Genomic DNA, 14,938 nt, shown 5'->3' with positions numbered 1-14,938 from the left:
TATTATTTTAAAAAAGTTCTGACTCAACCCGGAGCGAACTAAAAAAACATACGTCACTGAAATGTTTTGCTTGGCAGACTCTCAGAGAATTTGTAATGAGGTTGCACAACCCTTCAGGAAACTAAAAGTGGTTGGGTGTAACAAAGACGTCTAAATCCACCTGTGCATCACTTTGCTTGCAGTCGTCTTCCTGCTACAGCAAATTCAGCTGTTTCTTCATTACAAGAGAGAAAATTCTGCAAAGAGAGAAAATGAAGGTTGACTGGACTCTGAACTATCCAAACTCAGGTATGCTCTAAAAACGTTGTCGTTGATTTTCTCTTGTCTTTCAGAGACATTTGACTGAGCTCTGTGTGAACGACCGCCTGTAACTGTAGCAACAGATAAATCAGAAGTGTGTTATATCGTGCTAAACTTTAATCTGACGCACTAATAAAAAATAAATGTTGTTTTTGGATCACGTTGTTTCCAGAAAGCTGTTTTACAGTTATAGCTCTTCCTAACCCATCTTGTCTCAGTGGGATCTCAGCCCGAAGGAGGAAACCAAAGTCATCTGCTTAAAATGTAAAATAATTTACATGGAATAAGAATCTGTTAAAATCGATGCTGTTTGTGCCGACATGATGACAACCCAACAGCTCTGAAGCAGGAAATCATGAACTTCAGACTAAACAATCAGTGCTTTGCTTTTGTAAATGATGGCACATTTTTTGCTCGTTGCGTTTTACTTACGTATTTATTTATTTCATTTAGTAACTCACACTTTTCTCAGCTTTTTGTTCACAAGAGGCTTCCAAAACTTGCAACCCTGAAAACTGGTGATTGACAAACACAAGCATCACAAATATCCAAACTTAGCAAGAGTTACATTATGAAAGCCTGGAACTGTTTTTTTTTTTAAAAAACTCTTTACTTCTTCTATCATCTGTGTCAATGATCTTAATGTCATCTCTATTTTTTTATGTTAGGATCTTTCTTACACTTACTGAAAATGTTTCTTTCTCAATAGACTACATTTAGAGACTAACCTTATGTAGCTCAAAGACATAAAACTTTCAGAATTATCTTCAATCGATTGCAGAAACTTTTTCCAGGCTTGTTTGTGTTTAATTGCACAAGTTTAATTCACAAATAAACTCTGGTGACACATGACTACAACACAAAGATGTGTGTATTATTTGCCCTTCCCACATACAGATGCCAATAATTACAGAACACACCCAGAAGGTGAGCCAGGTGATTTGTTGAGGTTTCTATGGAAACAGAAAATAACGCAGTCTCTGCTTTCTGAATAAATACTACTGTAAGGTGAAGTCATTGTTGTACGCAATGATTTAATGTGAAGGTTTTTAGTCAGGGCATGATTAAAGAAAAGATAAATATATCTGCATCTGTCATTTCCAGATGCTGATAGTTAATTCTTCAGCACAATAAATCTAAACTGAGGCTTTTTCCTGACAAATATGGAGTGAAATGATAAAAATGGAAACTTATTGGAAAATTTGCAACAATCCTGAATGTTTTCTACTTTTATATACTGTTTTATATACTATTTTCTGTTTTCTACCATTGAAGAAATGTCACAATTTGAATCCAAAAAGCTCCTCCTTGGAGCTGCAGTCTCCTCACAGAGCAGCTTTCAGACTCAGTTCCTTCAGACTAGCGGCAGCAGCAACTAGCAAACACCTGGTGAAGTTGCACATCTGCTGAACTTATACAAGCTTCTTCTCAGTCCACTGCTCCGTAGAACGGTCGCAAACTGATGAAGTCAGAGTGTTAGGAAGAGCAGGAGCTTCTTAAAGAGACAGAGGCCCAATTTCCAGGAGTCAGATTGAAAAGTCAAGTTTCTTTTAAGTTATGTTTTATATAAACAGCATTTTTATAACAACATAGTGGTATAAAATGGCAATATGTGCCTGGAAAATACACAAACCACAAGCAGCGATTGTTTAGCATTCAATTAAAAAAACAAACTAATTATCCTTATGCTTCATAATCAATCATTTCACTTTTTTATTAAATGGCAATAATTATAAATTCAAACACATTTTGATCCTCAGCTGTATTGATAAATAAACGAAAATGTTTTGTTTTATGATGATTTACAGTGTTTAGGTTAAGTTGAGGTTGTTGTTCATCCACCTGGAGACGGTTAGATCCAAAATGCTTCACAGCAAGAAAACAAACCGGTTTCTACGTCATATTCTTCTAGAACATGCAGCTACGCTGGGAAAACGTAAACACAGATTTACTCTGACTTGTTCTGTCAAGCATTTAATTTTATATCGGGATCGTTAAACTCTGAGCGTCTCGTCAGATTCTGCCCCAACACTCGTTCAGAAAACAGATTCCAAATAAATAATTTAGACTTTTAAAATTTCCTGTAATTAATTAACGAAGATGATGAGTTAAAGCATAGGTTTTCTCACAGGCTCCCATGTGTGGAACATGTCAACATGCTATGGAACACGCTAACGCCTCCAGGCTGTCACTCAGAAGCCTACATGCGAGGCGTGTTGGTGTCTTTCCCAGCATTATTTCCTGCTGGAACATGCCTTGTTCACATGTACATGGATTTAAGGAACCAACACCCAGAATGCTGCAAAACGTCATTTGGCTTTTCATTCAATAAAATAAATCCAGGTCTTTCCACTCCCTCTCTAAATCCAAACAGATTTGTTGAATTAAACATAACGGATTAAGGTGTGAAACCTTCATAAAACTTAGTTCATCAAAGTTTCGCCTCTCAAAGTTCAAGTTTTTAACCAACACATAATCAGCGTATATGCAGTATAATTAAAGAGACTTATTGCTGAGAAAAAGTTTGTTGTTTCGTCTAGTTTGTATGTTTATGAAAGATAATGTGTTTAAATGAACGTGTTTATAAAGAATTAAACTGTATAACTGGTTCAGCCGCACGTTTTTTTTACGGCGCTGCGAGGAATTGTGGTTTGCTCATCTTCACCGACTTGTTGGAATTCAGCCACTTTGGAGGATTTATGAGCATAAACCAGCTTTTGAAGTTAAAGCCACAGCATGTCTAATGAATTTAGGTCAGGCCTTTGACTAGGCCCCACTACAGTGTTTATTTTGTTTCTTTCAGCTATTAAGAAGAGACGTGTTTTGGACTAGTGGATCCATTTCACACATCTTCCATGTCAGGCAGTAAATCTACCATCAATCTACCAACATATTTTACCAGCAGTTTGATCCTTTTTATGACGCTAAAAGTTCCCAAAAGTTTTGGGAACAAGATGTCTTTGGGCAAAACAGAGATGAATGTTCTTTTTCAATATGGGATCTTCAACATGAAACTATGACCTGTGGCGCTGCAGTGGAGGCATGAACTCTGACCTTAAATAAGGCTAGTGTACGGAGCTAAATTGGGGCCATAAAGTTTATTTTAAAAAGTTTTGAAACTAAAAACAAATTAGAGATTGAAAAACAAACATTTGAAAATAAGACCTTGAATATGAAAAGTAGTTTTTAACATTATTTTCCGGTTTCACATCCTTATTTTAAGTTTAAAATATTTATTTTCAGTAAAAAGAAATTTCAGCATCAAAATAATTTTCAGTTTCAATTTTTTTTGTTTTAACAAACTTTATGCCACCAATTTAGCTCCATACGAGTGACGCCTGCAGGTCTTTGGCTGTCGCTCTCGCTGTGATTTTCGGGTGATTATGATCAGACTCAGAAAGTTCACTACAGTTCAACGTTTTCACCTTTTGACTCTCTCTGGTTCCCTGGACTTTTTTTCAGGCCCGTAGATGTCAGCTATTTTGTGACACATTAATTCCTAAATTTTAAAGATTTTTAGGTGTTGTCTCTTTAGTCAGGGAGATGCTATTGAAATGTTTTCTTGATTGATAACTGGTGTGGCCGTGATCTGGCCGGGTGTGGAAACTGAATGCAGATTTTCAAGAAATGACACATCACAGCTAATGGGTGGGAGCAATTTCCACACCACAGCATTTAGATCTTTTAAAAGCCTTTGTTAAACTGCTGCCTTTTACCCAAGTTATCTATGTCTGATATTTATTTAAGTTAAATAAAGTGACAAACACACAAACAAGTAAGAAAGGGTGAAGCACTTTTACTTTCCTCTCCATGGACGAGGTTCATGAAGTTATGGCTGTAAAAATAGTTTACAATTACATTTGGAGAAGCAGCATTCAGCTTCTAAGCACCACAAATCTGGAACAAACTTCCAGAAAACTGCAGAACAGCCGAAATACTGAGTTCCTTTAAATCAAAGCTAAAAACAAACCTCACAGAGTCGCTTTTCCAACCATGATAATTGAATCATAGACCAACATATTTGATGTTTATTGATGATTTTGATGATGGCATTCATCAAAATGTTACGTTTGTTTCTGGTTTCTTAATTGCTGACTGTCTTTTGATTATTTTTTATTTTGTGTTTTTATGATGTAAAGAATTTTAAACTGCCTTGTTGCTGAAATTTGCTATACAGACAAACTTGATGGATTGATTTGTGCCACAGTTTTAAACGTTTTGTTTTCCTTTCAGTTTTTATCGGACTCGACCTGCACAGTGAGACCAACAACAAAGAGCATCGCACCAGTGAAATCTCAGTGAAGGAGCTGATTGTGAGACGAGGCCAAGCCTTCAAGCTAACCCTCCGACTGGCACCACCTTTCAGACCCGCCTTTGATCAGCTCACCATGACCGTTGTGACAGGTCGGCCTTTTATTTCATCGTTTATATGCAGCTTAGAAAATCAAACAGATTAAGTTGCGATCTGTTTACACAGATTTAACATGAAATGCTGTTGCCTGATTTCCTCTCTCTAGGAGAACATCCGTCTGAAAACCTGGGGTCAATGTCGCGGTTTGGGGTCCCAGACAAAGTCCAACGTTCTGGTTCTGCTAAGGCGGTTTGGAGAGCGGAGCTTCAGCGGAGCTCCAGTCCTGAAACGGGAGTGTTGGCGCTGGCCATCACGCCTCCAGCTGCCTGTCCAGTGGGGGAGTACAAGATGTCTGCCAAACTGGGGGAGGAGGAGAGGGACCTGGCAACCCTTTCTGTGCTTTTCAACCCCTGGTGTCCTGGTAGGTTTTTGGTCTCTGCCCAACACCAAAGTGTCCAAACTTTGGGGGGTTAGACATGCAGGTCATTCAGTCCTTTCTCCATTTTGTTCTTGTAAGATTTTTTCCCCCCAATTTTCTCAGTTTAGAAAACAAAAACACTTCTGTCTTCTTCTATTGTCTTTTGTACTCCTTCTAACAATACATGATTTTTAAAAATATTTTACATATTCTGATCATTGTTAATAAGTCAAAGATTAAGTTATTTATCTTAAAGTTATTTTTACTTAATCTCAGAGTCAGCTGGTTCAAACAGGAATTAATCAGTTAGAATGGGATGTGCAATAAGCTTTCATATGACAGTTTTATTATAATTTTAGTGTGGAGGTTAGACATTTTTGTGCATGTTTACCTCCAAAATTCATTAAATTAAATAGAGAAAATGAAACCAATGTTTAAGAAGCTGCGTACGTCTCTAAGTTTATGTACAATGTAGAAGTATTAAGAAAACTGTAAACTGAATTGTAAAAAGAGAAAATAGACTTTTTCTTTTTCTTTTTTTTTTTACAAAAGAAACAAAATAAATATATATTTTTACTTTTTCTCTGCCTTACTTTTTGGCAAAATGTTGAAAAGGTTGATTGTTCAGACAGGATAGTTAAGACCAAATAAGAAAATGAGCTCATATTATTTTAATAAAACTCAGAAATGCATTTCCATGCTGTGTTTTAGTTTATGGTTTTCTGTGTTACTACGTTACCAAAAGTTTTCTTAAAATATTTTCACTCTTAGACAGCTATGTTTTCTCAAATTATTGGATACATTTAATAACTTTTATATTTATTAATGTTAATGCAACATTTTTTTGTACCTGTTAATATTAATTCCAAATCGTTTTCTTTTTTTGTGCAGAGGATTGGGTTTTTCTGCCAGATGAGGCCGAGAGGCAAGAGTACGTGATGAATGAACACGGCATAATCTACAAAGGAGTTGATAAGTATATTGATCCAACTCACTGGGACTTTGGACAGGTAGTCATACTTTATTACTGTTATAATTGAACATTTATTCACGTTTTCTGTGTGTAAACTAGATTAAAGGTCATCTGTCTCTCACTTGATTTCCAGTTTGAAGAGGATATGGTGAAGATTTGCATGAAAATACTCGACTACAACGTGAAACACAAGCAGAACCCGGCTGACGACGTTTCCGCTCGCTGTAACCCCATCTACGTCAGCCGTGTCGTCACATGCATGGTGGGCAACAGTCTCTATTTTTATACATATAAAACATTTTGTAATCATGCTGTGATGCTTCAGAATAATACAATCTGGGCTTAGAACAGATTACAAAAACACTTAAACACAGTTTAGTTCGGTTTGTGTTTGAGTTTTAGCCAGAATTTCACTTTTATTGGAAAATACATTTACTTTCCCAGTAAACTAAAGTAAAACTTTAATGTATTTTGTATTAATAGTTTAATATAAGTTATTCTGTTAAAAACTTTACCTATCTATATTTATTTTTAAATTACTAAAATAGAAACACTGTTTACATCTTTTCGCTTGCACCATGCTGTGAATATGAAATGTGACATGAAATCTACCTGTAGCAAATAAAGTGAAATATTACAGAAAATACTTTCACAGATCACTTAAAATATTTGAAACATTTAATATTACAGACTAACTGTTTAAAATTGAGAGAGAGAGAAGTCCAAAATTTTCAACTTTAATTCACAATATCAGTTATGCCTTTTCTGCGAAGCATTTGTTTAACATTAATAAAATACAGGAAAACATTTGACTGAAATTGTTTATTTTAATGGAAAGATGAATTATTTGAAATTTGGAAAAATCTCAAAAAAGAGGAATTAAAAATATCCCTCATGTCACTTTAAATTGATGAAAGTCTCATACTGTTTGATCATTAATTAATCGGACCAAATGCCGCCAGGCCTTGACATTATACTGACACCTAGTGGTCAACTTGGTATCCATGCCACTTTTTACCAAAAAACGTTTTGATAAAAACTGATCAAATTATCAATCATTTAATGTTTAAAAATAAACCAAAACAAAACTTAAAGTTAAGTAGAAATGTTGGTATTTTAAGGACCAGAATAACAATAATTCATATGTTATAAAAAATAACAAAATTAGCCAAAAGAAAACATTTTCAAATCAGTTTTTTGATATAAAACTAGCAAAAACTGCAGTTGTGTGTCCGGTGAATTTTTGGTTAAAACATGTTCTTCATTCAGCGGGTAGAGAATCCAGAAATTTAAGAGCAGCTCCTAAAGTACATTTTGTGTAATATTTACTCTAAAAGGTCCATTAAGTTAGGCCCATAGTGTTGCTTTCCTGAGAATAAAAACGTTTTTGTTTTTTTTCAATTGTTCTTCCAGATTAACAGTGAAAATGGGGGCGGCATCCTGAAGGGCCAATGGGGAATGGACTTCAGAGGCGGGGTCCCGCCCACTCACTGGAGCGGAAGCTACGCCATCCTTAAAAAATGGTCCAACTCCGTCTTCAGCTCTGTGAAGTACGGACAATGTTGGGTGTATGCTGCGGTCATGTGTTCAGGTAATATTCAGCTCCTCCAATTTAAATGGTATTTTAATTGATATTTGATAAGATGTTTATTGGCAACAGCAAAGGACATTTACAGAAAGATTAGATGTATTTGGGCCTGTATTTGTAATTGTGACCAAAGTATTAGAGAAAAAAATCAAAAACACAGCAATTGCAAACGACTTTTGTTTGTTGTAAAACCCTTCGACCCTGAAAATGTGGCTCAAATATTTATTGAAAAAATCCAAACTAAAATGACATTTCTCCAAAAATGAGTGTCTGTCTATAAATGTCACTTTTGATTTCCACAAATAAAACCAAAATAGCTGTTGAAGCATCTTAATGATGTTTTTCATGCTGGCTGCAGTGATGCGTCTCCTGGGGATTCCCTGCCGCGTCGTCACCAACTACCAGTCGGCTCACGACACCAACAAGAATCTGACCGTCGACACTTACTACGCTGACTACGGAGTGAGAGAGAAAGACTCCAAAGACAGCGTCTGGTGAGAAGCTTCACACATGGAGGATTTAAATCGATGCATAGTCCATATGTTTTATTTGCCTTCTTCCTAAAGTCAGTGAAACAAAAGGTGACAGAACAAACTTTGGATTTTAGCCTTTGGAAGCTGGAGTAAAAGAAACAGAAAGAATGGTAAAACAATAAATTTACAGAAGTAAGATTATAACAATAGCTGCGTTTCCATTAACCATAAAATTGCAAAAATAAATTTGCTTAAACTAATTGTGAAAAAAAAGTAATGTGTAAGGTATAGTAAAGATGTTACTACTGGCGGAAACGCTGAAGATAACAGGAAGTAGTCGGAGGATGATTGTTTGTTTTGTTTCTTTCGGACAATCTACAGCTGGGCTGACTCCATTGTCCGGAGGCAGACCAGCTGCAGAAGTGCTATGTGTTGAATCCATTGCTCTTCTGTAAAATTTCCCCAACATGCTGCATACACAGCCTCTCCGAAGTAGGCGGGGCTTGTCGCTCCAACGCCTGAATAAGACACTGAAATCTCCTCTGATTGGCTCATAGATGAAGAGCGCTAGCGCCACCATGGCTGAATTATAAATACATCTCATGCTACTGTTTACATCCGTCACTGCCATGATTTTTAATGACTTCTTGCATGAACAAGCTTATTCACACGTGATTTTAACTGAATTTCTTTTTTAATGGAAACACCGCAATTGCCAAATTGTGTTTTTTTTGGACATTAGCAGAATATGGAGAAGAATTTGCACACATTAGTAATAGAAATTAACAAAAAATGTGACAAAGGCCATAAAGCTGCTTGAGTCTGAGCTGCTTTCATTAAATCTGTGAATGTTGTTTTAAGGAATTATCATGTCTGGGTCGAGGGCTGGATGAGGCGACCCGACCTGGCGAAAGACAGTAAATATGACGGCTGGCAGGTTTTGGACCCAACTCCACAGGAAAAGAGTGACGGTACGATCAAACCTGTTTCTATAGACGTGTCTTTTCAAACTTTCCTCTGATCACCGGGATCTCTTCTTGCCAGAATTGTTCAATCTGATGTTAAATGATGTAAAGTTTACACTGCAAAAACTATTTTTAACCAAGTATGTTTTGGTCTAATTTATAGTACAGATATCTTATTACACTAGAAATAAGACAAAACCTACAAGTAGCTTTTCAGCAAGATATAAGATATATAAGATTTCTTCTAAATCAATAATTCCTTAATATTGATGAAAAAGTTCTGGTTCCATTGGTAGATTATTAACTTATGGAAAAATGTCTTGTTATAAGTAAAATAATCTGCCAATGGAACTAGTAACTTAATTTGTATTATTTCAAGTGTATTTGGATATTTGCACTAGAAACTAAACAAGAATTACTTTGTGTGTTTTTGCAGTGTGATTATGTGTCTTGTTAAGTTTTACGTTTGAACTTTTCATTTTATTAAAAAAACAGGTTGCGCTATTTCAACACTTAAAATTATGTTGACTGATTTAATTTGATTCTTATCAAAGTGTAAGGCTGATGGGAGTGAAGAAGAGGAATAAACCTTTAGTGTTGTTTTACTCATGCAGGTATGTTCTGCTGCGGCCCGGCTCCAGTCTCAGCCATCCGGAACGGAGACACTCACCTGAAATACGACGTCCCGTTTGTCTTCGCCGAGGTCAACGCTGACTGCATAACCTGGCTGGTCAGTGGAAAAACATGAACCTTCTCTGAATTATTTCTGAGCCTGTCCTTATATTCACCTTTTGTTTTTATTGCTTGCTCCTTTAGGTCAAGCGTGATGGTTCCATGGTAAACATTGAAACGGACTCTATCAAAATCGGGCAAAACATTTCAACCAAGTCAGTCGGCACCAACGACAGGATGAACATCACAGACAGCTACAAGCAGAAAGAAGGTTTCTACTCTTTTCCATCACCGTTTTTAATCTGATTGCTGCAAAGCAGGCTTTAGTACAGATGGAATACTCAATTAAATGTAATAACTTCATACTATAATATTGTGTCCAAAACATTCACTATGACAGTACCAATGTAATATCAGAATATTACAATTATATTTCAGTATTTTGTTCTACTTTCAGCAGTGATTCTTACTTAAAATCTCAACTTTCAACGATTGTCTTCATTTAACTAAATTAATGAAATCCTAATTTTTAATGTGGAGATTCTTGTTAATTAAGATTAAATAAAAACATACATATTCAATTTGCAACAGAAAGAAAGAGAGAAACGTAGCTGTGCTTACGCTAAAGCAATAATCATAAATATTAGTTTCGCTAATGTGAAAGCGCTATGTCAGCTTCGCATTTAGTGCAAGCTAATGCTAATGTGCTAACTTCAGCCTTATTGATACTCATCGTGTCAATAACAAAAATGTGCTGTAACAGTATATAGGCTGCCTTTTGTAAAGATACACAGTAAAAAAATTTAACAGCAATAATTTAGTTTATTTAGCCTTTCATTAAAAAAGTGTGTTCACTTTTTAAAGTCATATTTTCATCATGTTATTCTTACAGAATTTCAAGTTAAATAATTATTTTTGAATTAAATACTTAATTTGCAAACAAAATATTTTGAACTTGCAAGTTATAATATTTAGTTTGGAAACTAAATATTTAGCTTTACATACGTAGATAGTAGCTGACATTTGTGAATGAATGTGTAACATAGTGAAAATAAGATTTTTCTTTTAATAACAGGCTAAATAGAATAAATTATTGCTGTTAATTTTTTTTTCTGTGTCTCTTTACAGACACTGCAGGTTTGTGATATGTTAGGAAGCTAAGTGCGCTAAATGTTTTAAAAGTTATTGGAAGTGTGGCCACCACTGCACAGGATTACGACATTCCTCTGCTCATCAGAACGATGATTTCTGACATCCTAGCATGGTTTTAATCCTGTGTGAATGGGGCAAATAATTTTGACAACTCTCAAATTTTTCAATCACAAACAAGCAGTGAATTCTCAGTTCAAATGGTGATCTTTGCTAGTCAAAACATGTAAGCAATTCATCGAGGAAGCCCATTTTTGATTCAGTTTTACTGATTAAACGAACCGCCATGTTCACAGGAACAGAACAGGAGAGAAGCATCTTCCAGTACGCCCTCACCAGGCTGGAGAACGAAGGGCAGGGAGAAACTTGTGTTGGTGATGAGAAAGTTGGAAATGGGACAAACATGAATAATGGATCCAATGAAAATGCTACAAACAATCAAATATGCAGTCCAACGCCGCCACCACAACTCTTCATTCGATTTGAAGAGGTACAGTCATCAACATTTGCTGGATGATAAATTGTCCCTGTAGTTATTGAAAATGGTTTACAATTTGATAAATGTTTTGAAAATGTTATCTTTTGTTGAGTATTCACTACCAAACCAATGAATACATAATCGCGATACTAGAACTATTGCTGTAACTAATAAAAACTAAACAATAAACAGAACAAGCGATTTTGATAATCACTAAATTATGATTTAATACCACAGTATTATGAGGAACAAAGATGTTGGATTTCGTTTTAAAAAGCTGAGTAGCAGAATCTAAACGTCTCCATTTCTTTAAATTTGTGACGCTGAAGGTGTCCAAGCCGGTGGACGGCGAGGATGTGAGTCTGAAGCTGATTCTGAACAGCGACAGCAGCGCCACCAGGAGGCTGTCCATCAGCGTCGCCGTCCAGGCCATGAGGTTCACCGGGCAGCCGGCCGGAAACATCCTCAGTGAGGCGCTGGAGCAGGAGCTGCTGCCCGGCAAAGGTCAGCCTCTTTATGGACACTAACTACGGTGGCCCTGAAGTTCAAACCACTTCAGCAGTTCACTAAACACAGCTACACATAACAATAAATAAATAAATGTACTAAAATATATTTTCTTAATTTGCTGTTTCCTTAGTTAATGTTGTGTTTTCTTAATTTCTAGTTTGCCCACTGTGGTATTTTGCGATCTGTAGTCGGTTAATGTCGTAGTGTTTTGCATTTTGGGCCACCATGTTTTTTACAAGATAAAATTGTTACTGCTGTATCCAACATCTCAGATTCTTTTCTTTAGACTTTTGATGTTTTTGAGGCTTTTGACATGCTCAGAATCAACTTTAGATCCCATTTCCTTCTTTTTGTCCCTCCAGATCTGATCGTCCCCATCCTGGTCCCGTTCTCAACTTACCAGAAATACATGATTGGACGTGAGAGCATGAACATTTCAGCTGTGATCACCGACCAACAGAAGAAAAATCACATGTTCCTGGCAGAAACCCGCATTGTGCTGATGAAACCCCCAATCTCCATCACCGTGAGTATTTCTCCTAACAGAGAAATAGATAGACAATATTTAAATTCCTATCAATGACAAGAACACAAAGTATTGACCAGAAAAAAGTTTAGTAAGAAGCACAAGATTACTAAACCTTCACTTTATTATATATAAAGCATCATAAAAACAAAGCAGCATAATCTTTTCTGTATGTTTTCTAAATATATCACTGAATTCCAGTCGCTAAACAAACTCAAAGAAAACCGATCAAACCTTATAGTATCTATTTAGCAAATGATTTTTCTATACATTTTTTATTATTTTAACAATAAAAAACAGTTTTATCTCTTCCTCCAATTATTCCACACCTGAATAACTCTGACTGAAGTGAAATTATTTTTAATATTTGCCCTGACCTTTGGTTTTGTTAAATAAATCATTTTACGAATAAATATTATGATCACATCCACATTTTCCTTCCATCTTTATTCTTTCCTTCCTCTCATGATGTTCCCATCACTTTTCACTGCATTTAACATTTTTGCATCTTTGATTTAGAGCAATGGAAAAATATAAATACAATGATTATTCCATTGGATTTAAGAGTAACAGTGAGTAAAATTATGATGACTAGTAAGTAAGATTCCAAACAGCTGTTAATCTCTCCCAGCACGCTCATCTTGAGGTCACGGAAATAAAACAAAAGCAAAACAGGGTGTTAAATGTTTAAACTCATGATAATACCAAAAGCCTGAACCAATGTGGTTTGTTTGGAAGGCTTTCCAGAAGGTGTTTTGTCATTATGCAGGACACAGCTTGCTCTAATCCACAACACGTCTGCAAATGTCAGCGAGACCAAATCCCTCCACAATGATGGAAGAGGCTGATAGTCACGCAGAAAACTACCAGCTCAAATTACGGCTGAATCACAGAGGAGTAGATTGTTTCTGTTGTGACTTGGTTATGACTGTAAATTAGGTGTGGGGCAACAAACAAGCAACAAATCCATCCAACTGGCCAAATTTCATTTATCGGATGGATTATGCATTTTCACAAATGATGATTCATACAAGGTGTCAATTATGGATTTTAGTTCCTGCTTTCTGAAGAACTAAAAGTTACAGTGTGATAGAATGAATCCAATAATATATGGAAAAATGAAATTTTTGTACATTTAACTGTATCTTACAGTTTTTTATCATCAATTTTATTGTGAAGGTTGTCTGAAAAAGGACAAAGCATCATATTCTAACAGTTTAGCATCAATCTGGAGGTTCTTACAACAAGATGCTTTTAAGTTTCTTCCACTAACTAACTGCAGAAATGCATTGTGTCTTTGGATTGTAGGTGTTTGGTGAAAGCAGAGTGAACAGGGAAATGACTGCTGAGGTGCTTTTCCAGAATCCAGGGCAGGAGATACTGAGAGACTGCAGTCTGACCCTGACAGGAAGTGGCCTCTTTAATGGAGAACTCATAACCAGGTGAGTGTTTTTAATGCAAGTGCGCAGGAATGTATTGAGTTTTTAATGAGTGTGCCATTTATGTATGGTAATAAAAAAAAAACTAAGAGGACCCACAGGAGTTGTAAAAGGTTTTTGGTTTAGAAAGGAGGCTAATTTTCATTTGGGCTCAATATTCCAAACAATACATTTTTAATTAACTTAAAAAAGGAAACAATCTGGCAATAAATATATAATATATAATATCTACATTTTACTAACACACAGTAAGGAAGCTCAGAAACTTAAAATAATTTTTAAAAATCTTATGTTCATGTTTTTTTGGGAAAAGTTACATGACCTATTTTCATAAAATGTTAAATAATCAATAAAACCTGCAATTTTCTTCCTCAATGACTTTATATTAACAGTTCTTTGTACCATTGAGCAAATCTAAATGCTCTGGGAATCATAAGTCAGCAAAGTAAAAATGTATTAATGTGTTTTTACTTTAAAAATGTTTCTTTGTGCTCCTCACAGACTCCCAGATCTGCTGCCAAACAACCGAGTTCGTGTGAAGTTTCATTTCGTTCCCTATAAGAGCGGAGACAGGACTCTTCTAGTCGACTTTGACTGCGCTTCGTTCAGAGACATCAAGAAAAGCTGCACAGTCATCGTCAAACCTTAAATTTCTCTCATCCACTTCCTTCGTTCCTTTAAAGCAAGATGGCTGATGCAAGCATTAATACATTTACTGATAATAATGATTTGATGTGTTTTCTTTTCAGTGAGAATAAAATGTGTAAAATCTATGCAAAGTTTTGAAATCAGAAATTTATTTTTTTGACAAGAACAGAAATACACTGGCCCCATAAAACTTTGTACGCCTAAGAACTGTGAAATGTAGTTTTAAAAAGTGTTTTTCTCTGGTTTATTTATTGCTCTGTGCAGCAAGTTTCTTTATGAACTTAAATTTGCTCAACAAAATTCATCCTGCCATTAAAAAAAAACAGATTGAAAATAACCAGTTTTATAATAAACTGCATTTTATGTCAGAAGCTGATTTATCTACAGCCTGTTACAGACCTCGCTACGTCAGTTGCCTTTAAAGTGCTTTATGTTTATTTTTGTAGGT

General features: G+C 35.6%; 1 protein-coding gene across 1 annotated transcript; it reads left to right on the top strand.

Annotated features, from left to right (window-relative positions):
* Positions 1 to 49: 49 nt before the first annotated feature.
* LOC116710938 (protein-glutamine gamma-glutamyltransferase 6-like) lies at positions 50 to 14,648 on the top strand. The gene is made up of 15 exons (XM_032550244.1): positions 50 to 288; positions 4,534 to 4,704; positions 4,818 to 5,072; positions 5,961 to 6,079; positions 6,176 to 6,304; positions 7,456 to 7,633; positions 7,989 to 8,124; positions 8,965 to 9,074; positions 9,683 to 9,798; positions 9,885 to 10,011; positions 11,186 to 11,379; positions 11,697 to 11,871; positions 12,240 to 12,403; positions 13,712 to 13,845; positions 14,344 to 14,648. The coding sequence occupies exons 1-15, from the start codon at positions 252 to 254 to the stop codon at positions 14,489 to 14,491; spliced, it is 2,193 nt and encodes a 730-aa protein (XP_032406135.1). The 5' UTR covers positions 50 to 251; the 3' UTR covers positions 14,492 to 14,648.
* Positions 14,649 to 14,938: the final 290 nt, after the last annotated feature.

Source organism: Xiphophorus hellerii, chromosome 20, assembly GCF_003331165.1.
Source record: "Xiphophorus hellerii strain 12219 chromosome 20, Xiphophorus_hellerii-4.1, whole genome shotgun sequence".
NCBI lineage: Eukaryota > Metazoa > Chordata > Actinopteri > Cyprinodontiformes > Poeciliidae > Xiphophorus > Xiphophorus hellerii.
This window is presented reverse-complemented; position numbering and strand designations above follow the sequence as displayed.